Source organism: Limanda limanda, chromosome 1 (assembly GCF_963576545.1).
Source record: "Limanda limanda chromosome 1, fLimLim1.1, whole genome shotgun sequence".
Taxonomy (NCBI): domain Eukaryota; kingdom Metazoa; phylum Chordata; class Actinopteri; order Pleuronectiformes; family Pleuronectidae; genus Limanda; species Limanda limanda.
The window spans coordinates 10,697,942-10,725,370 of NC_083636.1; the positions used below are offsets into that span (position 1 = coordinate 10,697,942).

Sequence of the window (27,429 nt, forward strand, 5' to 3'; positions counted from 1 at the left end):
CAAACGGGATATATAAATTCCTGTGTAGAAAGCCGAATAGCATGGCGAACAGCAGGGTCCAGGGATGACTCCTTTGATATTACACGTAGATATGTGATCATTGTTAATGTTTAAAAGATTAAATATTATAGCAGCTGTAATCTTCACAAAGGCGATGGCTTTTTTTTAATGACAATGTCCTTTGTGCGTGCTGCTGTGAGGACTCCACAGCTGCTTTGGTTCGTCAGTATGTGTGTGTGTAATTGTACGTTCTATGAACAACAGACTTCTTCCTAATAACAGAGACTAACTGTGACAGCGAAGAAACAACGTGGCTTGATTATTGCTTCCTCAGCTCAGTGTTAATTCCTTCATTCATTCTTTTGTGGACCTCCGCAGCTCACAGTCACGTTGTTCCGGTGTTCGAGATAGTCGCCGTCTGCAATACTGAAGATGACAACACAAAGAAGAAGAAGATCGGCTCCCAGCTGTATCCACATGCATTCACAGGTACTACGTTTGATTAAAGCAACACTGGGTAACTTATTACTTATCAATTCTGTTGGGCTCCAAGTGATTACGTGGTTTTTATGTAGAAAATGAACTGAAACATAACTGAATGCTGGATATTACCCATGATCCCCAGCTCCTGGAGCCAGAAGAGGTTTAAGAAATCTAAAAAAAAAAAAAAATTCCTTTTGAAATGTTGGAAACATACTTGTTATTAACTTCAAAGTCTTACAAATAACTTGACTTCAGACTTGACTCATGAACTTCACTCTACAGAAAATCAAAGTCTGTTACCTGGAAAAAAAACAGATCATGTGTCAGAGCTTCCATTTAAATATCAAAAAGTCGGCTTTCGGGGGTTTAGCTCCTTCATAATTCAAACCACGCAATCAAGCTAATTTTGAAGCTGCCATTTGAAGGTAAAAAAAGTTGCATGGTGTTGCTTTAAGGCCATAATATATTAACTAATGTGCATTTGACATCTTTGCTTTTACTACAATGATTTTCCAATTCTTTGAAAAATCTGTCCTTCATTCTCCATCTTTCTGGAAGTGCAGAGTTAATTGCTGAAGTTCCACTTTCAGAAACAGTTACAGGATCTTTTTTCTTTTGTCCTTCCAACAACATTGCCTAAAGCTGGCATTCACTTTCATTTGATTTGCAGTAGGTAAATGCCATATCACTGGGGTTTTTTTGGGTGGTGGGGGGTGGTGAGCATGCCAAGTGGTACTAATCACAAGCGATCTGCCAGTGGGGAATAAGCCGGTAGACAGCTCCACAGTCTTGCAAGCAATGCATTAACAAGAGAGTCAGTCACAGCTTAGCCTGACTGGGTCTGGGATGGCAGCGTGCCCCTGACTTATGAGCTAATGCTTGATTTTGGAGCCATTAGATTAAAATCCAAAACGAGATCGGATTTACATTATTTATCGCAGCCGAATGTTGTAAAAAAAATTAGAACATAACTGGCATTAGAGTGCGTCGACTCTGACACGGCAGAATCCGCAGAAACTTCAAAGACGCGTCCTGTCCTGATTATGTAACTTACTAAAAGGATGATTCAACATCTCTCCTACCTCACTGTAAGAGCCCTAAGTGAGGACTCCTGCCTGGAAAGTTAACTTCTCTATCTGATGTAGAGAGAAAAAAAAATGCTTATGTGATAACTTCACTTTGAAATGCTTAGCGAGTGAATCCGCTGTCAAAGTGCTTAGCGAGGGAGTTTCTTTCGGTCTTTAACGTAAATATTTCAGTAATGTTCCTTGAAAGATATTTCGCGACTTCCATCTCCACATCCAACTTCCTCTTACCTGGCTTCTTCTCCCCTCTTTTTCCCATCATGGCATTATTTCTTACTCGTTCACATATCTGATTTTGTTTTGACCTAGCGGGTGGAGATAAAGTCGGGGTTCATTCTGCCCCGGAGGAAAGCCAGGTAGTCGGAGCCAAAGAGAACATATGGGGAAAGTATGATACGTCTGTGGTGACAAAAAAAGACCAGCACGACAGCCCAGCAGCACTGACAGTGATTCAGAGCTGGGGAAGCACTTTTAGATGGCTGATGGCAAACATGATATGAAAGGAAAAACCTATCTAACGGTTTATTTAGCACGTTTGAATCAGATTTGGAATTCAACTGCGTTCCTTTGACTTTCTTTTTTTTTATAATGTTGGTCTAGGAACCGTGACGTGCTGCTATAAGTGGTGAGAGTGTAACACGGAGGTTGAAGGTCGATCAGCTTACGTGACCTGAAAGTACCTTTTGTGAAATGTAAAATACAAGCCATCTTCAAAAGTATAATTTTTTTCTCATTCTCTGTTCTTTTCTCGACAGTTTCCTACGTGGGGAGGACGCGGCAGCACCAGTGGAGCTGTAGTGACGTCACCTTCCACTGCGCCGATCTGACGCTCTGTGAGCAGTGGGTCCAAGTTATCAATGAGCAGTTGTCACTACTCAGTGCGTAAACTTAATTTCTTTTGATTCTTTAATGCATTTGATGACGTTTATTGACTAGATGCCAAAAGTGCCATTTATAGCAGCAGAGCTGTGAAATCCTCAACCCTTCCTCCTCCATGTTAGCAGAAAAGACATGAGCCAAACTAAAAAGTCAAAATACAGAGCATGCATTTCTTATCATCCACTAATCTACTTTTATTCGCACATAGGTAGATAATAGTATGTACTTCAGTGGGTCACTGCTGCTGATTATCATCCTAAGGGGGCTTGGGTCTGATCTATACATTATATTTAATAAGGTTTTATGTATTTTTGATGTTTTTATAAAAATTGCTCATATTTCTATGAACATTGGTCAAAGGTAACTGTAAGTACTGTATATCCAATAGCACTTAGTCACATGAAAGTGTCAGCTTAATGGCAAGGGTACAGTTTGAAATTTCATTGTAGTTGTGGTCCATGCTGGACAGCTACACTTGGTCTGAATTATGGTTTAGAAGCTGCTACAGCTGTAATTTGCCTGTCAGGCCGAGATAAGACCAGAATGTGTATATTGTGTTTGTAGGCACAGTGCGTTCTGTGAGAATCAGGCTATTTGACCTCTCGAGCAGTTCTAACAGCTGACAGCAGCTCTGGGCCGTGAATAAACAACACCGTGTTTTTCCATGCTTTGCTTACGGACTTCTTCACAGGGACGGCGTCCAGCATGGATGATAAGTTACTGTTGTTTCCCAAAGAAAGCGATTCCCTCAGCCTCCCTCATAATTAACTGTAACGTCTGTTTCGATTCATGACACTGCCTCCTGTCATGTTATGAAAAGAGTAAATTATATTTGTATTGAGGGCCACATAAACAGTGTTTGAGACCATGTTAAAGAATTTGACTGATCAAAATGTTCTCATATATGTTTTTGGGCATTATAGTTAGTGACAGTACACTGATTTATGTTCAAGTGTTCATGTTTCCAATGAGTTTGGTTTTACGTCATTATTTGATGCTATGAAAACTCAGTAAAACGTCCTTATATCGCAGACTCTGGCTCTGCGTTCGTACCCAGGATATTTCTGCTTCATTTCTGTATAGTGGGAGCACATGGAGCCGTGTCGTCCATATCTTATAGAACTTCACTACGTCAAGTTGGTGGAGATTTTAGATTAAAAAAAATATAAAACGTGGGTGAATATCTACATCGTTCATACAACTCATCATCCATCAGAAATGTTTGGAAATAATAGATCTACCTCTCTATGTTGTTAGTAATTTATCTGTTTTCCAGTAATTAATGAGCATGTTACATTACCATAAAAATGTTATTACACCATCAGTCAGAACATATTAAGCTTTGTTACATGTTTGACTGAAGAAAACACATTGTTCAGCACTTTGGGACATGGGATGATTTCACGATCGTTCTATTGGGCTCTAAAGGATCTAGCATGTGGAGATAAGCGTTTACTTGGCCTCATTTTTCCTGGAGAGATGAGTCAATTCCATGAAATGAACGACATTCATCGTGAATATGAAGCCTTGTTGTGCTCCAACAGTGTTCTTCTCCTCCACAGTGCACCCTTACATCACCCCGCTTTCGTTCGTGCTCATTTACCACCTGATCCCAATCCATTCGTTCTCCATCTCAGCAGCATGCTTTGTTCTCAACTATCTCGGTTTGTTGTCCCGAACGCAGTCTTCCACAGCAGCCATAAACAAACCATTTACCATGCTCCATCGCAGCACATTTAGGTTTATCACCAAATGATGCAGCACCTCTGAATCGCTCCCAGCTCCACCCAAAGCCAGTAGATGCACCATTATTCCTCCAGCAGCGCGTCTTGGAGACCAGTCAGTTTGACGGAGCATTTTGAGAAAGGTCTCTTGTTAATGAAAACTTCATCAGGCTGCTGTCATCCACACACTGGAAGAAAAAAAAAGAAGGTAAACACTGGTTTTTTTTAATGACTATCTCAATCCTCTCCTTTACTTTGCAGCCAACCGGCCGAGGAGCCTCCTGGTTTACATCAATCCCTTTAGCGGAAAGCAGCGCGGGACGCGGATTTACGAGCAGAAGGTGGCTCCACTCTTTCGCCGCGCCTGCATCTCGGCCGATGTGATTGGTGGGTCCCTCTCAGTGGTGTTCTTCAACATTTAAATAAAAAATGAGTCCCGGTGGCGGCCATATAGATCTCTGTGGCGGCCGTTGCCTCGCGTGGGGACCGCAGAGGCTGGCGAGGATATGATGTGGCTTATGGCGCCATCAATCACATCAGCACCTTAATGGTAGCTCTGATAGTTGATAAGCTTGGGTATCCAAACACATCTATTATTCAATAAGTGCTTGCTACTGCTACACATAGTCTGGTGTGTTGATAGTCCATCAGAGTGATTGCTGCTCACCGGGCTTCCTTCGGTAACTATGAATCGCAGGATTGTATCTGTGTTGACATTCTACGGCCGGTGAACAGATTTACTTTTGAAATATTACTTTTGTTTTTATGGGCACTGGACTCACTTTGCGGACTAATATGAAACAGCTGAATTACATTGCTGTGTGCCCTTGTGCCTTTTTTGGAACATTAATCTGCACAATGGGTTCCGGGTTAATAGTCTTTTATTTCAAAATGCCAGTAATAGCTCACTTGCTGTACTCCTCAATCCACACAGAGTCGAGTCATTTTTGTCTGCGCGTTCCTTTTCATTGACACTTGTCATTTTTTTTTCTATAGTTACAGAGCGTGCCAATCATGCCAGGGACCACTTGAAAACAGAGGCCAGTCTGGACAAATATGACGGGTGAGTGCTCGAGCTTTCAGGCTTATGACACTGGTACTTCTCCGTGGCATGAATAGAGTTGACTGTTGTGGTTCCTACTGTAATAAAGCCACTAAGAGGCTCGACCATGAGCTGTATGTCACTTAGTGCGTATTAGAGGCTTTTATTTTTTAAGGCCCTGCTGCGTTTAATGACTGGGATAAAGCCCTGTGAGTTTCTCACACTTAACCACCATCATTATATGTATGCTGATCTCAGACACTGACCTGCCTTCCCTTCTCCACACAGATAAACATCAACAAACATGTACATGGTCATACAGCAAACAAATTCTAAAATAATTATTTACATAAAGTATTTATATCCTGCTTTTCCAGTCTTATCGATCACTCAGAAGGCTTTATACTATAAATCATATTCACCCATTCACACACACATTCAAATAGTGCTTTTATACGAAGCACTTTTTCTATCACACTCAATCCATGTTCTGCTGGCACAGCCTTCAGGGGCAATCTGGGGGTACAGTGTCTTGCCCGAGGACACTTTGGCATGCAGACTTGAAAATGAAGTGGTCAACTGGAGCAGAAAGCAGCAGTTTAGCTCTAAAAGCAATTAAATAGATGTCACTCACGATGTCACAGAATTTCCAGATTTAACCATCATATCCAGCATGTAGCAGCACTTACAAGACAGATAAGTCAAAGTCACCGTTTATGTTTTCAATTCAAACTGTACACGATGCTTGCGCTCAGGTCTGAGTGAGGGGAGAGTGTGAAGTAAAGTGCAACTGATAATTGTAATTGCACATAAAAAGGTATCAGTAACATGAAAGGGTTTTCCAGAGCCCAACTCCAGCCTCTGTCTATCAGATATTCAGTTCAGCAGCGAGGGGTTAGAGCCATTATGCTTTCACCCGGCAGTTCAGACAATTTATACGACCACTTCTCTAAGGTGTGGTGAGATAGACCTAAAAGACTGTAATGCAGGGTGGCACCGCGTGATATTCTTATTTATTAAAGGGTTTCACAGTTAAAGCTGCTGCCCAGATGTGTTAATGTCAAGGTGAGAGGTAAGAACTTTGAGCCATGTGTGCAGCTTTTAAGTTGTTGATGTCATATATCTGCCCAGGGTGGTGTGTGTGGGTGGAGATGGCATGTTCAGTGAGATCCTGCACGGGTTGGTCACCAGGACCCAGACTGACCATGGCGTGGACCAGAACCAACCAGATGCTGAGCTGGTGCCGTGTTCTCTGCGCATAGGGATCATTCCTGCAGGTGAGCCTTCTCAATCATGCTCAAAGACTGTATGTGAAGATGGACGATGTGACTGCTCCCCAAAAGTGAAGCCAAAGTGTCTTGATTGCCCCCTGGTGGCTGGCTGCAGTATAGCATCATAAAGCCCACCTCTTGGCATAATATGAAATGTTGGCTTCAGTACTGGTTAGTGTAAGGAAATAGATACATGTCGTCCATCTTTTTACACAGTCAGTGATTATTTCATGTTAAACACATATCCGGGTTTTGAGAACATAATAAGTGTTTTTAGTGGTAATCCCCTCACTTTCCCCCCTGCTGTTCCTCTCTTCACCCTCACACGAGTATGTGAGACACGCCAGGTGTCTCGCTGTTGTCAAAATGTCCCTGGGAAATGGAGGAAATAACTTCTGACTCCATGGTGAAAGTTAAAAAAAAAATATATCGAAGAAGTCAGAAAATTAAGTGTAGACTGTGTCAGAGGGCTGCAGTCATTCTACTGCACATGTGCAATGTATAGTGCTGACACGTTTGATGGTTGTGTTGGATGGAGGTCGAGTTTCTCTCCAAATTGTACGATTGAGGTGCTGAAGTCTAAAAAAATTGACTTAATCGGTCACTCCTGCATAAAAATCCCATTATAGCTGTAATTGATTCTCATTGTGAGGATCAGCTGATCCCTGTGTTACACAAGATAATTGCTATGGCAACAGGTCAGGGGGTCCAGCTCGACCCCGTGGAGGGTCAGTCATTCAAATTTCCATCAATGGGAAACGTGCTGGGTGACACTTTGAAATCGTTTCGAAATTTTCATGATGATTGGAATACAGTGCATGAGGCCGTGTGAAAAAATGGATTGTGATTACAGGAGGGTTCATTTACAGCCCTGATTTGGATGTGGGGATCAAATTATCATCATTATTAGTTTTCCATTACAAAAGCAGATGAGTTACAATGTGAGCTGTGAAACACTGTGGTGTTGAATCCTTTCAGACGACTATACAAAAGGTCTAACATCTTATCATTACACTCCTGCTCAGGTACTTTAATCTGTCAGCGGGAAAAAAGGCCGGGCCGATCCACAATGAAAAGTCTCACTGTTCAACACCTGTTGCCAAGAGGAATTTAAATGTCATCGCTATGGCATTTAAATACGAGCTCTTTAGTGGTTGGATGTGGTATTAAAAGTGCTTTCTTTCTTTAATTACACCAACTTAAACAACCCCCCTCGTGGCCAAGGCCGGCATCTCTTCAGTGTTTTTTAAAAACCTTCAAAAACATTAAATAAGCACAAACATCTTGATAAGCAGTTGAAGGAAAGCTGTAGCCTGCTGTATACATTTTATAAACTCTTACCTACTTAATCTTGCTTGTTAATACTTTCCCCAATGCGTGCCTTCACAAACTGTTGGGTTTCCGTTGCTTTGGTTTTCCAGCATCAGATCACAAAGGATGTAAAATAATTGAGGTAGAAGCTTGAAGTAATCATGATATTGATTTGAAGTATTATCGCCCAGCCCTACAGTTGTAAACTCGATTCCGTGGTGATTCCTGCTTATACTATCACAAAGGACTGTGCCGTATCCTCCTGGGTATTGCTTATGATCTCATCGATGTAGTATCAATATTACTATCAAAGTAATCCTTTGTGATAACTGTGGTACCAAAGTCCTGCGTGCCATACTTCAAATGAGCTCATTCATGGCTTTGTCACATGAACTTCTATAACCACCTTTGGTTTTAAAGAGGATGTCAATTAACCCTGAAACTTTAAAAGACGATTATAATTTTTTTAAAGGAAAAAACTAGTGTAAGTTGTACAAAGATCCCCTGTCTGATTCCAAATGGTTCACTGATGTCGTTATGTGATACTGTCACAAGTGCAGCCATAAATCCATTCATGCACTGAGGATTCCAACGGCGGAAAACATCCTGCACTAAAAAGCATCTCGACCCCATTGTTGTCCCGGAGATAAAGATGATCTCCCTGTCAAGATGATCTCACTGGCGAGACAGTCTGGGGGAGGATACGCGGATAAAAACTGGAACTTCTCCGCTGAGGATATGCCTTGTGACAGTTTTCGCTCGCTCGTCTGAATATTCCAACAGGCTCCTGTGCTTGGGCAACTTAAGGGGGAATAAAACATTGAACATCTGAGGGCTGAACACCATTGAACATCTGTGAGCGCCACTTAAAGCCATTCAAAAGTTGGGTGGCTTTTACTGTGTTGCTTCAGAGGAGTCGAATGGCATATGTCACCGCTTTTTCTACGCTCGGCGAAAGAGCAGGCGGCGCGGCGCTTGTCAAGAGCGATCGCGAAGTGTTCGGCTGTGATTGCAAAGCTCCTGGGAGAAGAGGCAAAAAAGGCCAGAGTCAAGAGAACGGGGGAGCTCGTCTTCATACTCATCTGTGCCCGCCGCCGAGTGACGGGCCTGATCTCCTCCGCCATGCTTCCGTGAGCCAACTCAAAAACAGCACTAGTTAGATTTCACTCACTCCTCTCCGTCTTTTATCTGCGGCAGTGGGTCAATTTCACCACTGGAAGATGATCAAAGAGGGATGGATTGGTCTGAAATTATGGTGCGAGGGGGAAAAAAAGAGAGATGGAGCCTTATTACCTCTCAAGTTGAAAGATTTAATGTCAAACTGAGCATTTCAGCCAGGGTAGGGGGCGGGCCTCTTATTCTTCATTTCCTGGCTGAAGGGAGCTGATGATCGCCCAGGGGTCTGCAGCTCTCCGATTGGTTGACGCCTCACTTCCGCTTAATAAAATAAAATCCCTCAACTGAATTTTTCGCACTTGGCAGCAAATGTGCTGTGACTCTGACTTCTTTTAAGAATGTGCTTATGATAAGAATTTCCTGTCCACTAAAAACCAGAAGTAATTGTTGTATTTGTAGAATGAGTCCTGCATCTGATTCACTTCCCTTCTGCAGCAAAGCTGGAAGAAACAGGTTGAAAAACATGAAGGAATGCACTTTGCTTGCAACTATGCTGGGATTGGCCGACCAGCCAAACCAGACCTTGACATAGTCGAAATATCTATTAATTTCGAGGAAAAAACACATGGGTCATCTAATGGAACATTAATGAAGGAGAGATGGATTTTTCTCTGCAGAGAAGATGAGATGAGGAAATTCAGAACTGACACAGCAGCAGGGGAAAATGCAGTAAGACATAAATAAAGAATCTAGAATAAATAAGATAAAAATAGATCGTTGTGGTTTTTTTGTCAAGTGTCTCAACAGCTAGAATAAAATGTTCCTTTTGTAAAGCTGAGAAAATCCAGATGAAACTTAAGCTCCTTTCAGACATGTAATGAAAAGGAACGGATTTTCTCCGGAGTTGTCTCGCCAACCCTGATTTAAAAACTCCTGATAATCTCCAAGTAAGATTTGGTGGACGTGTCAACCACAATGACACTTCGATATTAACCACTAACGTATGGCAAAATAATTGATTTTCACTCGACACATAGTGGATTTAAAGGAGACATTTGATGCACTTTCATTTTCTCTTTCCTCCAGTGTGTTATGTAGCTTTTATAAAAGTTCTGCAAATTCAAAAAGCCCAAAGTCCCCAACAGAAAACACTGCTCATGAAGCTCTTGAAAAGCCTTGTCAGTCCTAAGACAAATACTTTTGCATAATTTTCCACATGTAAATAATGCAGGTCTAGTCTGACCTGACCAATCACAACAGAGTGAGCCAGCTGGCCAATCAGACAGTGGCTGAAAAGAGGGGCTGCAGCAATGGTGAATATGAGGAAACATTAGAGCATGTAAACCTTTTCAAGTAATAACCCAAAATATAAATATGAACCTGAATATGACCATAATGTTTTCTCGAAGTAGTGAATGTTTGTTTTTGTGACAATAGAGTCTATGCATCTGTCTTTCTTAAATGGAACACTAACCATCCACCTATGTGCCTCTCGTCCACCAGGGTCCACCGATTGCATCTGCTTTGCCACAGTGGGAACCAACGACCCAGTTACTTCTGCTCTACACATCATTGTGGGTCAGTAGAAATGCTTGCAGCGCACGTGTTGTGTATCTCAGTGGGTTCAGGGTTGCATCCTATTTCCATCTCAGAAGAAGTCACAACAACTTGTGGATGATAATCACAGCAGCTTTTCCACTGGGCTTGTCTCCCCAGGTGACACTCAGCCGATGGACGTGTGCTCGGTTCTCCACGACGACGCCTTCCTCAGATACTCGGTCTCGTTGCTCGGCTACGGTTTCTACGGAGACCTGCTGACAGACAGCGAGAGGAAGAGGTGGCTGGGTACCGCCAGATACGACCTGTCAGGTAGGGGGGGCCGTGGCTCTCTAAACTTGACTGACTGTCCAGGCTAATCCTGCTGTGGCTCACCGGTCTCAGAGCTTTAATGACCACACGCCTGCTTATATTAATGTCGGGTAAAACAACTGGAGTTGATCCCAGAGCTTCCTGGTCTCGCTCCAGGTCCAGGATCTGGGGGATTAAAGATATAAATAATACACACAGCCTCAAGCTTGCACTCCTGTGTAGTTCTGCAGTGAGACTCACTTCCACCACCTGACTCACTAACACCACCAAGATTTCTCTTCGCACTGGGGCCAGACATAAATACTCACATTCATTGTGGTGTAAAGGCATCCACCCTGATGCCAGTTATGGAACCAGGCTAAATTAAAGTGGGGACGACTGTACAGAGGAGAAAAACAATCCAGAAATGGAAACCTGGGGCCTTGTTTATCAACGCATGCATAAAACAACGCCTTAAGTGTGTCTCAGCATGAACACAAAAGTTTGTATTTAACTCTGACATCTTTACACTATGATGCACTGTGCTGTAAAGCAGCGAGCACACAGGCAACAGGCAACAAAATCATTAGGTTTTATTTTATGTCTTTTCCCACAAGGATACCAGTGTTAAAACATAAGATTTCACTGTGTCGTTTTTTATTTGTTCTTATACAACAACAACCTAATATAAGCAGGGGTGTTGCCCCTGAGAACCTCTCGTTCTGTTAGTCCGCAGCAATGACAATTTTGGGAGAATTCTGTGACTATTTTATATAAATGTTGAAGTTCATTATCACATTCATTTATTTTTTGATATTAATAGATTTATTAGCAATAACGTATTGCCATATTGGTCTGATTTTTCATTGGTCCTGATATCACGAAATTGCAAAAACAGCCCAAAGTAGCCTTCTCTCTCTATATATGCATTTTGTGAATTTATCACCAATTCGTATACGAACAGTGTATATGAAAAGGATTTATGGACACAAAACCAAAACTGTGTGGAAACGAGTGAATCAAGTACAAAACTACCACACCACACACTGCATTAAACACAACCAGACGTGACACATGTTAACTTACAGCGGCTTCGATAGAGAAAATCTCAGTTGGTTATGCGGATGACACATTTCTCCTCTTAATTGTCTTGTCAAATACAAAAACATATTGACATGCAGTCTGTGGCCCACACTGTGTGTTTGTTTCTTCCAGGGGTGAAAACTTTCCTGAGCCACAAATGCTACGAAGGCACCGTCTCATTCCTCCCCGCCGGGGACGAGGTGGGGAACCCGAGGGACAAGCTGCTGTGTCGATCCGGGTAAATAAACCATCGCAGATATCTATTTCCCTGCAGCACTCCCGGCACTATTTCAAAAAGTGCTAACTTATCTGATGTGCTGTAGTTCAATAGCGACGCTGCACCTGCCAGAGCTTAAATGGGCCAGGTTTACGGTGTCAGGTAGCCTAACTGATTTATGGCAGACCAAAACACGTTCGCTCTTTTCTGAAAAGTGCTTGACTAAGTGCTTTGTTGTTTTTTCTGTTTGAGATGCAGACATTGTTTGCATTTGTTACGGGGACTGAAAAGAGGGCTGAGAGCCATTAATCTGTACAAAATAACGCCATGTTCCCCGACAGCTCACTTCACCATAAAAAAGTGGTTTGACTGTGCTGCACAAAGGCCGCTCTCGACTTCTGTGAGCAGCTCTGATATAAAAACCCTCTGATATTTAAAAAACGCAGGTAAAGTGCACTTCAGTTAAAGATGGACCCAATTCATTCCTGCTTAATGAATCAATTAGGCTTCTTAGAGCGCCGCTGATGGTTTGATGACTGTGAAAACAAGGTTACGCTGATGTTTCAGGTGCCACGTGTGTCAGCACAAGGCCTCGTCAAACGACAACCGGCGGGAGATGTCAGCGGCGAAGGAAAAGTCTGGTGAAGGTACGAGTTCGGGGGATGTGTCAAATAAATCATTTCTGCCTCATTATCGGCTTGTATGTCTGCTTTAAAACCGCTTGTGAAAATGAGCAGGTAAGAGAGGAGAAAAAAACCCAAAGCAGAGACGAGACAATCGCACAAAGACTTTCTTTTCTCCTGAAGTAACACACAATTGCACAATTACACAATTACACAATTACACACACACACACACACACACACACACACACACACACACACACACACACACACACACACAGACCAAACCAAATCATGGGAGATTTGCATTTTTCCCTCTTTTAAAGTGTAAAAGAGTGTAAATAACATCATCTTCTGACTCTCATATTTTCACTTTATCTCCAATTTTCTTTCCGGGCTATTTTGTCCCTCCCTCGGCAGCACGCTGAAACTGTTGATGAAATTCTTGATGAGTTATTGACGAGAAAATATAAAACAATTTTAGTGACAGTGCAGGACTCCCCCCCGTCGGAGCCTTTTTTCTACCTCTATCGATTTCCAAATCTCCATAATCCACCCCCTTAACCCTGCTTGATCAGTTTGCTTGTTCCTCGATGAGGCTGGTGTGTGTGTGTGTGTGTGTGTGTGTGTGTGTGTGTGTGTGTGTGTGTGTGTGTGTGTGTGTGTGTGTGTGTGTGTGTGTGTGTGTGTGTGTGTGTGTGTGTGTGTGTGTGTGTGTGTGTGTGTGTGTGTGTGTGTGTGGTTGTGGGTGTACTCAGCTTTGGGTAGGACAACATCACCTCACCTAATCCCTCGCCTGTCCCCCCCCTGACCGTGGGACACACACATACACACACAGACTTCATTATCTACAATCCTCTCAACCCAACAACACGGCAGCACAAGCCTCTGGAGGCTGATGAAATACTGACTCCTGTGTGGGTGCACGGGTACGTGTGTCTGCGTGTGTCTGTGTGTGTATGTGTGTGTGTATGTGTGTGCGTGCGTTCTTTTCCCTCTCTAATTAGTGCCCTGATGTTTAATTCCAGATTTCTCTATCTTGGCCTGGACCTGAGGCTTCCTATGGCACATGTGTGTGCGTGTTATCTTGTGTGAATATTCAAGCGAGCGCAACCTGTTTGTGTGTGATGTGTGACAGACTCCCACTAATCAGGATGAAATTTGGCTCTGCCGGCTCTGACGGGGTGGTTTGCCTCACGCCACCGCCGCTGTTTGCTCTGCGATCCCCTCTTTCTCCTTCCTGGCGTGGGAAATCTCCGACAACTGCTAAATCAATGAGGCGCGACACACTCACTCTCTCTGCAAATGAGCCCCAGCCTCTCCTCCGAAAGCAAATACTCATTTGGAAACATTTCAGCTAATGAAGAGCCTGCAGGCCACAGTTGGATCTGTTGTTTAGTTTTTTTGGGAGTTAAAAATTTTGCTTTAATCACTTCTTCCCAATTAGAATATTGTTGTTTTTATGTAGCCTCAGCGGGCTTGTTATCATCGGTTCGCGTTATCACCTCCGTCGGTTTGTTTTGCGAAATGAGGGGGAAAGGTAATGAATCGTTTTGCTTTGCGAGATCATATAATTTTCCCTCTGAGAGGCTCGTAAAAACAGTCAGACGCTAATTTGGACGTCTGTGATCACTTTTTTGCAGCTCCCTCCGCTGACTATCACGCCGGTGACAGGCGCCTCCGCTCCCACGGGTGACGCCACCGTGTCTTTTGATACGCTGCTGCTTGTAAACAGTCGCTTAATCTCCGAGGAGCAGGGCGGCGATTTGTGAAGTGCAGCCATCGCGTCTGTCACTTGAGACTCGGAGGCCGCGTTTGCGTCTAATCACAACAAAACAACTTGAAGTGAACGCAGTCTGTCTTCTATCTCCGCGACTTATCTCCAGATAAGGGCGAGCCCCTTCCTCGCCCCCCAAACGTAATTGCGTTTTGGCACAGAAGACATTTCGGCTTCAGTACAGTACATTCAGCATCAAAGTTTCTATCTGGGCTCAGTCGCCAGGGTAACTCCGCTCTGAGGCTTCCTGCCAAGACATCTGGATCTTAATGGACCCTCATCAGCAGCACTGCCGTACTGTGACAAGCTTGGAACTTAACCTCAGGACTCATAAAGCCCGTGGAAAAAATACACAGCATGATTTCAAAACCAAATACCTGCTGGAACTCAGATGATTGGTTTCAGAAACTGGAGGCTGATAATGTTGTAGTATATATTTATCTCTTATCTATTACACACATATGCACGTCTCACACACAAAACACAGACAAACTGGAGTGCTGTGCTGTAAAGTCGTATTCGCAGTGCAGCGTATTCACTGCGGCACCGGCTCTCTTCATTTTACATCGTCAGTGTCAGACGGAGGAGCTTTAATGCTGCAGGAAAAGAGAGCAGCTCAGTAAATGGTTGGTGGACGAGGCCTGACGTGTTCGGCAGCGCTTGATTTTCTAAATATTTATTTTGGCTTCAAACCCACCGGTCTCCCAGTGTGAACGTGCCGGATTTCATTTGATTTCGAGCGAAGGTAGTTCACTTATTTGGTCTAAAGTTATTTGGAGCGTGCTGCCTGCTGAAAAACCTCACAGGCGACTTTTTAAATAGTTAAACTTGTCTACTGTGGTTTTGTGTAGCTTCTCAACAACAAATATACTAAAAGCAATATTAGTACTCACAAACCACTTTAATAAGGCAGGACCCATCCTTATAATTTGTGGGGATGTAGAGAGGTCCACAAAATTTCATGAAAATTTATTGAATATTTTTTGCCTAATCCTGATAACTAACAAATAAAAAAGGCAGAAAAAAAAGAAACCTCCTTAGACGAGGTAACTAACAAGTGGATATACTCGTTATTACTCGATTTTTTAAATCAAGATCAACTTGTCAGACTTTACAGTAGATACATTTGGAAGATCCTAGTTTATTTTCTCTATGTCTAGGTTAGTTCACTGTGAATTTAAAGGGGTTCAACAGAAGTAAAGTCAACATGGTCATTCTGATAATAACCCTTGACCCCTGTTTCAGATGACGACAGTGGTTTGGGTGTGATCCGTGGAAAGTTCATCGCCATTAACGCCGCCAGTATGAGCTGCGCATGTCCCCGCAGCCCACAGGGCCTGTCGCCGTACGCCCACCTGGCCGACGGGACCACCGACCTCATCCTGATCAGGAAGTGTTCCCGCTGGGACTTCCTCAGACACCTTCTCCGACACACCAACAAGGACGACCAGGTAGGAGAGAGGCCGCTGGTGTTAACATATGCAACCTTAACTGGCTCTGTATATTTTCTATCTGCAGCGTGTCATCCCCCCCCCCTCCCCTCCTCTCCCCTCATATGGCAGTTTACAGCACATTAGCACTGTGCATGTGTGCAACATTTTTTTAGAGCTGAAATAGGCCAGCCAATTCGATATGAGTTGGATCCAGCAGGGATAAAAGAAGTCCCGTCTTCAAAGAGCGAAGAAATCTCTCCAAATACCACAAAACTTTTTAGGCGATTTTCGATTTCATTTCAAAACGCCCCACCCCCCGCCAATCGCCCCCTCTGCTGCAGAGTTCAGTGCTCGGCATCAAGAGTTTCTCCATCTGTGCGCTGATGAATTGAGTGTGTGTTAAGTCTGTGAATGAGCCCGCTTGCTGTGCTAGCACCTCCGTTTGCTGACTCCGCTCAATTTCCCAACTATGGTTCAATTTAGTTCAAATGCCTCAGCCCTTGTGCCTTCCCACGTATCATAAATAACCTCCACCGGGGTCCGGAGAGGCGCTGGTAATCGCTGCATCAGGGATATGCTGTATACTAGAAAGCAGGCTGATACCAGACTAATGCCCTCTTAGGGTAGCGCAAGTATTACCAGGGGAAGTCTGGTGATTAGTAATTATTACCTCAGGAAAGACCTCGGGAAAGTTTATCCCATTTAGAAGAATCGTGTAGAGTAATTTGAGTTGCTGCCTTGGTACAAGAAAATGCATTGCAAAGTGTATTTTGAGCCAACACTGACATCCTGAGGTGAGTTTAAACTCTTGAACATCAACATTTTGCTTCGTGCACACGACTTTGTGCATCAGAAGGAGGAGTTTTACCCTCGGCGTCAGGTAAAACCGAGAGATGATGTTTTTAAAGAAGCGAGAGCAGATGATGGCGAAATGTATTAACTGGAGGAAATTGGATGTGGCTCTGTGACATGAACCGTGTCCTTGGATTGCTTCCATCCAGGCGACATGAAATGGTGACACGCTGAATGTAATTACCAGCGTGCGTGGTTAAGGTCAAATTACCAACTTTTCCCACTAATACTGCTGCAGAGACGCATTAAATCAGTTTTATGACAGAATATTACAGTAAATTTCAATAACGAGAGACACCAGCAAGATGTCACTGTATCAATATTAGACACCTCGAGCAGTGATTCTAACAAAGGGTTACCGACCCCCACAGGAGCAGCGAAATTATTTCTTGGGGTCTCCAGTGTGGCTGTGGAGAAAAGATAAATCATTGTACAACAACCATTCGTACATTCAGTTTCATAGGTTCTCTGGCAAGAGGACGTCTGTGTTCACACATACAGACGCTCAGGAGAATGTCCAGAGATTATCTGGAGCTCATGTGCACCTACCTACAATCACCTAACTCTGGATAATCTCCATGCATGCTCCAGAAGGGCTGTATGCGTGAACACGAATGTCCGGGGTTTTACAAGGGGGCCGGTAGGAGATACTCCCCAAATTGTCCGGAGCCTCTCACTTGGATATTTAGGCTCACACATCCAGCCCCTCTGGAGAATATCCACAGCTTATCTTGAGTTCTTTGTATGTCCCTCACTTTAAAATCATTTTGTAATTTGTTGACTAGTAATAATAATCAAAGTTTTTTGGACCATTTAATTCTGCACTCATGGTGAGATTTTGAAGATCCAGTGACCTTTACTCTAGCAACATTTTGGATTTACCAAGTAAAAGAAATGTGATTTATCGTAAACCTTTGCCTCAGGATCACAGTATCTCAGTATCCCTGCTGTGGTGCCGGCAGTTAAAACAGACTCCAGCTTGGGGATGTCTTGGCTGCTTTACTTGCAGCACCCTAACGGTAGACAAGTGGTCGTAGGAGCAGGCGGAGCGGGTCTTTGCATCAGAGTTCACTTAATATCAGCATCACTGTCCAGCCGAGCAGAGAGAAACAAGGAGTGAGAAGCCACTAAGCGTATTCATGGCCTTGTCAGAAAGCCTTTTAGACAGACCGACCGGCATGAATGCAAAACGGCTGCAGTCATAAAGTGGGTCTGATGTGAAATAAATGGCTGTCACTCCGCTTTTCGGGACGACGGAGGAAGAGGAGGAAAGGAGAGGGAGAGAGAACGGAGGAGGAGAACAGAGGAGAATAGAGAGAAAGTTCCACAACGTGAAGTTAGAAGAAAATAGTGCGGCAGACCGAGCTGAACCTTTCTGCGACGCAGAGGGAGATGAAAGGGGATTTTGACAAAATAATTTATTTTCACCTCGCTCTCTCTTCGACTCTTCACTCCTCTGGCATTTACATGTTTTTTTTAAAGCACCTGAACTTTATCCCGACCTCCTCCCTCCTTCCATTTCATATTTGTTCTCCTGTTTGCTATTTTTTGATAGAAAGCGGAAAAGAAGGATAAACCCACATGTAGTTTTGCACTTCATTACAAAATCAGTAGGAGTCCTTGAAAAAGAAAATAGAGGAGATATTACATTTTTACCTCTCACCAGGAGATTGTGAGCTTAAAAAAAAGGAAATTACATACCAAGGATCGGTTTACCGCGCAATGCAATCATCATATTTCAGAGAAATGGTCCATTGCCCATTTTCAGGGTTGATTTGTGTATAAAATAAAGTAGATTAGACGTTTAGATGTTCAAAAAGTTTATGTTGTTTTCAGAAGACGGCCTGAGCTCAGCGTGAACACTAATGGATTTAGTTTCAGTGATGATGCAATCGTTTTATTGTTCTGACTTCAAGTAGAGCCATAGACCAAGCATTAAAAACTAAACAATAATTATTATTATTATAGTAATAGTGCTGTTTAAAATAAAGTTGCAAAGTGCTTCCCTAACAAAAAACACAAGGAAGAATACATTAAAAGACCAGTGTTGGGAGTAACGGCGTTTAAGTATAACGGCGTTACTAACGGAGTTCTTTTTCAGTAACGGAGTAATCTAATTAATTACTTTTGTCATCGTTACAACGCCGTTATCGTTATTGATAATGTAAAGTGGCGCGTTACTACAATTTGGTTGAATGAAGCGGTCAGTCGGCGATCTCAACCGGCAGCGACTCCGCAGTCACCGACCGGCCAGGGCTTACTCAGTCTCTCTCAGAGGTCCGCTCCTTAGTTTCGAGGGTTTCCACTGCCTCTCTTTCACTTCCTCCGCTATAGTGGTCACGGTGTTTTGCCGGCTTCCTCCGCACTTCCGCTTTCTCCTGTCCCTTGCGACTCCTTCTCCACCAATAAATAGGCTTGACGTCGCTCGCTACGTCATCATCCGGCGACGGCTGTCAAACAACACTCTGGTGGGGGGGGGGGTCTCTCGATCCGTTACAATATTACACCCCAGCTGCGTGGAGAGAGCTGTCTCACTGCACGCTCTGACTACAGCTCAAGACAGCGACAATGGCGACGAGCCAGGGAAATTCAAAAGTAGCGTTCAATAACTGGAAGTACCGGCACTACTTCTCACACTACTTAATGGCCAGATTTTCCTTTGTTTCTTTTTACCCAAGTTTACATTTGCACTTGAATTTTATTTTCAATATTTATTTTTATATGTTTTAATTCTATGCATCATATGGCAGGCTGCAATCTATTGAGTTCAAATAAATACCAAATGTTCTAAAATACTGTATATAGTGTTTTTATTCTTCAATCAGTTAATATAAACATCTTTGACGTTAAAGATGTTACAGAACGTAACAGCGTTATAAAACATGAAAAATAACGCCACAGTTACTTTGCTGAGTAACTAATTACTCTAACAATGTGGTAACTGAGTTACTAACTCAATTACTTTTTGGGAGAAGTAATTTGTAACTGTAACTTGACCAACACTTTAAAAGACACATAAAAACAAGTACAAACTCAGCTATGAAAGAATAAATAAAGAATAACAACACTTAACGTGTACAGAGATTTAAGTATCACCTCCCAAAACTATAATGAAATAAGAAATGGAAGGAATGCGGTACAATGCAATCACATCTTATGCTTTGATTCAGAGGAAGCTTGTGAGGGCTCCATAAATGGACTGAGTGTTCAAAAACTCGATAAAATTCTTTCTAGAAATATTTTTTATACCGTATTCTAAGTGCGTTAACTGAGAATTTTCAGCATCAAAAATGAAAATCTTAAATTAAATTAGCTTTTGCTCCAGAAAATCATGCCCCTGCAACGTGTTACAAGTGAATGTAACATTTTTTTGTGTGTTATTCTTACTATACATAGTAACAGATAGAAATGATGAATAAATATTGTGTTAATCATATGCAAGATTTGTTTATTCTAGTTTTCAATAGAATGTTTTTGGATAAAAAGTAATTTACCATTAAAACATTCTTAAGTTCTTAGGTAATAATTCATGCAATCGGAGGTAATAACACAAAATAAATCAGAGCCTCCTGAAAAAAACTTTTAGAATTAAAAATAATAATAAATAGTTTCATTAATGTAATTAATGTTCCTTTATAACATTTCTGTATTATTAAAAATAATTTTGTGATTAAACTCGTAAACCCTTTAAGAGACTTGGGGTCTGTAACCTCTGCCCCATCTGTAGCCACATATGTTCCTTCATCCGTTCATCTCTCCATCCCCCTCCTCTCTTTCATCCACTCCTGCATCTGTCTCCATCTCCCTCCCCCAGTTTGACCACTCCTTCGTGGAGGTCTACCGCGTGAAGGCGTTTCGCTTCCTGCCGCAGGACCAGGAGCTGGTTTCACTCGAGGACCAGAGCGAGACGCAGTTAGAGAAGACTGGCTCCGGTCCCATCTGCTCCGTCCAAACAACCTCCCACAGCAAAGCCCACAGCAGCTGGTGCTGCGACGGGGAGATCCTGCCTCACGCCGCCATCCAAGTCAGGTAACCAATCAACTGCAAACTCCAAATAAACCATAGACTGTATGGACGACATGACAGCTCCCTCAAAGTGAAGCCAAATCATCTGAACTGCTCCCTGGTGGCTGAGGCTGAAGTATAGGTCATTAACCCCGCCTCCTCTATGTTAGTGGATGAGACTTGGACCAAAATAAAACACAACTTCAAAATAGATTTACCGTCTGCTACCAGCTTTAATTATTTTCAAACTAAACTTTTCTGATTACTGCAGACTTCTATTGAGTTTCTTTTATTCAGATGTGACATAATTTTGCATTCACAATATACAATAGTCTATAATTTGTCAGCTGTTTTTCTTTTAATTAACATGAGCGCAATGCATTGTGGGATACAATGAGTTCATTGTATTGGGTATGCAGATTCTCACCAAACATTGGGACAGCGCTACACTAAGTAGTGTCTGATTTGGGACTCAGCCCACTATGGCGAGGTTTGGTACAATACTTACGTTCACGATTTCTTGGTAGCTTCAGTAGACTCCGAGGTCACTGTGTGTTAATGAGTGTAATCTGGTCTCCTGCTACTTTTTAGATAGATATGTGGAAACGTCCCCTATCCAGAGGTGGGTGTCCTGTATGCACCACTACAGCCACTGAGCCAAAGTAAAGGAAAAATATCAATAATTATAATAAATGATGAAAATAAAGTAATTGCATTGTGAGGATTCATCTTCAGAGGAACAAAAATTCAGAAATAAATAGCAGATAATTGAGATATTTTATTCTAGACCAAAGAAGTGTGGCTCTAAATTGGACGTGTGCACTTCAGTGCACTGTGAGCCCAGAGCTCCCAGGCACATAGAACATGGTTTATTCCTCCTTCAGTTCGTGATACTCAGTAACATTTTAGGGCAATTTAAACCAACATTAAAGCCTAATACCCAAAAGAAGAGTCTTTTCCCTGAATACCCAGCTATGGTGATGCAATGTGAGTGAGCTCTGCGAGTGTTTCAATACTTCTTCCATTACAGCGCCTCTACAATATTATGTGCACAGATTCAAAGCCATTTGCCAGTCGTCATCTAAGCAGAGAGTGATCCTTCCCGCCTGCCTGCCTCATCATTTTCGTCACAGGCTTCAAAATACAGAGAATAAGAAGGCACGGTGGGAAAATGATGGAAGTGTGCCTTTCTTTAGCAGGCAAAATGCCTCTGTGTGCCTGGTTAAAAAGCTATGTACATGAGCAAACATTCATCACTACAAGTAAGAATAACTTGTTTTTTTTTCCACTGCTGGCTGCCAAGGTTCTTATTCATTCTCTACAACGAAGTTTGACTTTCTTATTGTTTTCAGCTGAGCAACTTTATAGCTTATAGAAAACAGAAAAGCATGGAATATGTCGCTTGAGATAACGTCTACTGTATGTTCGGAGCATAGACTGTGAATAAAGATGGACGACTTGTCTCCGCTTCCTCCTGTTGTACTAAAATTTAAAATAACACAATGCCGTTGTTGCTATCTTGGGCTTTTTTCCCCTAAGAGTCTGGGAAGTAGTGATTGTGGTGTTGAGTCGTGGTATCGCGGTCCCACCCACATTTGACATGTACTTAACTTTTCCATGTCCCATCAACTAACATGGAGGAGGTGGGTTAATGTTGCTAGTCACTAGGGGGCTATCAAGATGCTTTGGCTTCTTTTTTGGGGAACAGTCATGTCATCCATCTTTATGTACAATCTATGGGTTTAAGTTTCTATACAAGGAATGAGTGATCATCGCCATTTTGGGCATGTTAGCATTTAGCTCAAAGCAAAGTGGCATGTTTGCAGGTTCCGACTGCTGGTTCTACAGTATGTTATTCATAAACAGGAAATGGATAAAGCAGTTGATATACAACAAGGGGCCAAATTTTAAATACTGCAAGTATTAATATGTATAATAGTGAATCAGTGAAAAGCAAGGCAGAAGCTGTCCTCCTTGGTGAGACAGTAATGAGAGCAGTCGTGCCATTAGCTCTGCAGAGACTCTTTCATTGTTCTCTGCTGGATCATCCCGGCACTGCGGTAGTACCAGCCACTCCTCATTATTCCGTCCCCGTCCGCACCTCAGCCTACCTCACTATCAGATCTCTATACAACCAGCGGGCCGCCGAGCCACGCATCATTTATTTCATGCTCCATTGTATTTTGCCAATGATGCATGGCGCTGTAATGTGGCTAATTTAATGGCCCTCCCCGTGTTAAAAGGCTACTCCCCTTTAATTAAAGCAGAAGTCCGTCCTTTTATTGCCTCTTCCGCTCGGCTAATCGTTCTAAGAGTGAGCCAGCCAGAGTGCGGATAATTAATGGTGATGGCCCGGGCGAGATAGATAGAAAGTCAGAAAGAAGGAGGTGAAGAGTTTTGTTTGGGAAGTTGCAAATATGTTTGGAAGAGAAAGTCAAGGTGCAAACAATTGAGAAAAGCTGAAGCAACACTAAATATGTTGCTGTACTTTGATTTATGTGTTGTTCTGAGCCTTTTGGGTTTTTAACATGATTTATTACAGGAAATAAACATTTCTCATTGAGCTGAAAATGAGAAGTTATCATGCTACTCCATTTCTAAACCGCAGCTGAAGCCTGCAGGTAAACAACAGGTGTTCCAGTAAAAACACAGGTGCCAGAGGCGATACAACACTACTGTTCTTTGACTGCTGTTTTTAAATCAGTGTACTTTTACTTGTATGAATCAGGGTGTGTTATGCATGTCAATAAAGTACGTCAGGCCCATCAGTATTATAACATCTGTTCTCGCAGCTCTTTATACTTAACACGCTACAAAGACTGTATCACTTAAAAGTTTGTGTGTCAAATTCGTACACAGGGGCGCCGTTCCATTCCGTTTACATCCGCCACATGGACAGTGAAGTGTCATCGAAATGAGCATTGTCGTTAAGTTGATGATTAGTTACGCTAAATGATGTGTCGTGTGTGTTTTGCCTCTGTAGTGTCCAGTGCCAGCTGATCATGCTGTTTGCCCGTGGTATCGAGGAGCAGCAGGAGTGTGTTTCTGAAGACCCCTGCACACTGTGGGATCCAGAGCCAAACACACACTGAGTGAGTGGACTGAGAGCTGGATGGGCCACTAGAAAACACAAACTTGGCAAAAGTTTTCCTGGAAACTGCACATCACATAAGTGTAAACTCCAGATGTTGGCATCCAGGTCTCTCTTTCTGTGCGTCTGCCTGAGGGAAACGTGCACTATCTGCACAAGAAGTGAAAGAAAGATTTAAAATAACTAACTCCAGAAAAAAGATGGAAAACTGCAACTACCAGCCATAAGAAAATGAAAGATGGAGATCCAAAGAGACTGTGTGGATGTTCAGACGGCCACATGAAACAGAGCTGACCTGGCCTGAGCTGGACTCATGGACTCACAGCAATCAGACAAAGGTTTCCACGCTGCCATGAAGGAGAAGGCAAATAGGATATCTCCCTACACACAGAGGAGGGACAGCCAAGGAGATACAGCTTTGTGAGAAGGATGAATTAAACAAATACCTGTGAAGTACACTGATAATATGAAAAGACTTAAAATGCCTGGGCTGCACCAAAAAAGACCCACGCATGCAATCTGCTGGTCCTTTTTGGGACAGAAAATATTTCATTTTCTTTTCACCCAGGTGAAATCCGATTCGAGCCAGGGGCACTAATGAAAAGAACTGAATACCCTGCTAATACACTAACAGGACCCCGGTGGCTTCTGGGTAATAAGGCAAAGTGGTTGCTAAGTGATTCACTGGGTCTCAGCACTGCTGCGCTGCACCTGTGGCTCCGAGCTCTGCTCCCCTCTGGCTGAGAAACTACCGGCAGTTCAGTCATCGCCTGGGATCAGCCAGAACTATACGTTGATAAAGTTAGGAGAGATAATCTATTGTACGGCTCTGAAATTAGCAGGTCAAGCTGGTCTTGATGTGTCTATAGACAGGTTCCTGCAGAAGGACAGCGGCAGCTTTAATTATTCCTGTTGCTGCTTCAATAAAACTACATAGAACTGCCTCTATGATAATATCTAAACAAAATGAAAGGTGTGTGTATGTGTGTGTGAGTGTCCGAACGGTTTTAGGGTTAGGGTTAGAAGGAGGGTAAGAGGAAGGGTTAGGCATTTAGTTGTGATGTTTAAGGTTAAGGTAAGGGGCTAGGAAATGCATTATGCCAGTGAGTGTCCTCACAACTAGAGAGAGACAAGTGTGTGTTTGTATATGTATGGGTGAGTGTCTGTGTTTGCAAAGGTGCCAATGTGATGAGTTTGTTTTATCACAATTAGCCTCATGACTGCTATTTTGCAGATGCTCTCTCACTGCAGCCAACACACTGCTAAAACAAGTATCTAGACAGGCACACAAACACACACACACAGTTTCTCTTATCCGCACACACACACACACTCTTTAACTTTTAACACCATAAAAGCTCTGTCCGCTCTTTGAATCCTCTCAAGTTTAGTTAATACTCACTCTGAATGTCTGTGATGCTTCACCTTCAGCACTGGCTTTTGACAATCTGCACTTTGAGGCTCAAATGCTTTTAAGTCCACATACAAACATGTGCTTACAGCGAGGATTGTTTGAGAATTTTAGCAATTAGTGACGGACAATGCAAAAGCTGAAAAAAGTCCAGATGAAAATTGGAAGTTTCTTCGTTCTGCGTGCAGGATTTATTGCCATCTAGTGTTACTGTGGATATTACGACCAATTAAACCAGCCTTGCCTCATGGCCCCCTTCAAGAGTGTAGGAGAACAAGTGATGGCTACACAGCAAGTGCTAACATGTGAAAGGTCCTCTTGAGAGCCGGTGTCTGGTTTGTCCTTTCTGCCATTTTAAGCCAACAAAAACACAACAATTCCGCTCGGCTAGCTAACATTGGCTCTATTACATGTCCTGACATTATACAAATTTGGCTAACATTAGCCCAGCCATAATACGACGACAATCTTGTATCACAACTCAAAGTAACTAATATTTGGTTTTACTTTATGTGGATTAAAAGTCGTTGATGAGGAACACCCAGGTTCACAAAGCTCAAACGTCAAGAATATAATAAACGCTGATTTCTTAGCAGGAGATAATTTGCATTTCAGCTTGACAAGTTTTTTAATTTAAACTTGTTGTGCTCCCCGTATTTGTGAAAACACATAAATGAAACTGTGATGTGAGCAGATACTGTGATGTAAGTAGATTTGACCTATTTTATGAAAATGCTTAATAAAGTGCCTCTGAAGTGCGTCTCTCTGTCCTGTGTGTGATCTCTGCGGTGTGTTGGATGCCACTGATGTTTCATTCCCTCCTCTTCTTCTTTCTCTCCCACTCATGCACAGAAAGGTCAGAACACCCTTGCTCTGGCTTTCTCAATCTCACTCTTTCTCTGTCTCCCCCTGTATGAGTGGAATTTAATGGGGTGCTCTGATGTGAGCGAGATGTTTCATTAAAGAACATCAGACATCAAAGGTATCTGCTGAGATGGAGTGGTATTTCAAGCTGTGCTCATTCTGCACACAGTCTAGAGCTTGTTTCTTCTTTTTGATACCGCCAGGCAATTGCAAAAGTGTCAGGCGGCAAAGGGGAAGGGAAGTCGGAATTTGGCATCCGTGTTGTTCAAAAATATCAATCCATAGTCGGAGTGATCCCGATGATGATGGAGGCCGTGGATGATACAAACTTTTGATCTGTGAGTGGTGCTCAGGGAATCTGGTGCCAAAATATACCACAACAGCAAATGTCTGTTCCTCACCAACAGTTAAAAGGCAGTGCCAGAGCAGCCATTCAATATCCATAAGATCTCCTAGCCTGTAAACTGTTACTGATCACTTTACTTAAAATGAAATTTCAAGGCTGCAGCAAACTCAAGTAACTTTTATTTGTACAGCATCAAATCACAAAATAAATCATATGACGGCACTTTTCATAGTGAGGCTGAGACCTTAAAAAATTATAGAGAAACCCAACACTTCCCACACTAACGACTTTGGAAAGGAAAGAGAAAACTCCCAGAAATGTCATGTACATCAAATGATCTTCAAATGATGTTTTTCTGTTAATATTTAGAGATATAACAGCAGAACAGTATTTACACAATGGATCTCAGATGTAGAGATGAAATTGTGTGTAAGTTTTCTATCTCAATTACAGTATTATTGTTATAATGTGCTGACAATGATTTAAATCTCATTGAAAATATTTTGTAGGCGTAAAAATACTAAAGCAGCTTATTAAATGTGCAACAATAAGATTGAAGGAGTTTGTCATCAGCTTGTTAAAGAGTCATGTCAGTCACAGTATCACGATGAGTCCATTAAAAATCTGTGTTTTCTATAAGAACTTCCTCCTGCAGAGCAAAGACCTGACTCCAGAGCAGAGTTGAACATTGACTGAACTTCACACAAACACAAATCATCAGGTCACATAGTTCCAGTGGAAAATTACACACAAGAAGAAATAACGTGTTGTGAACAGCAGCACATGTTTCTCCTCCATTGTCCGTTTCACTGTCAGTGTGAGTCTCTACAGTGTGTTGTTGTTGTCACACAGTGTGTGTCTGTCACTGTGCTGTTGTGCGAACACTTACTGTTTTCCCTCCACTCCAACTGGACTTGTCCGGCTCAGTGGGGTCACTGCTGCTGCACACCTGGGGTTGGAACTCAGAT

The 27,429-nt window shown here is 42.6% G+C and overlaps 1 protein-coding gene across 1 annotated transcript; it reads left to right on the plus strand.

Annotated features, from left to right (window-relative positions):
* Window positions 1-378: 378 nt before the first annotated feature.
* Window positions 379-26,011, plus strand: cerk (ceramide kinase; the record flags this gene model as incomplete). Its single annotated transcript, XM_061072412.1, is given in 12 exon segments — window positions 379-489; window positions 2,324-2,446; window positions 4,433-4,558; window positions 5,168-5,234; window positions 6,345-6,490; window positions 10,415-10,489; window positions 10,628-10,780; window positions 11,975-12,080; window positions 12,627-12,706; window positions 15,705-15,910; window positions 20,559-20,773; window positions 23,733-26,011. Coding segments are annotated over 12 exon segments (1,517 nt in total), but the record flags the coding sequence as incomplete, so codon positions are not given.
* Between the last annotated feature and the right edge of the window lie 1,418 nt (window positions 26,012-27,429).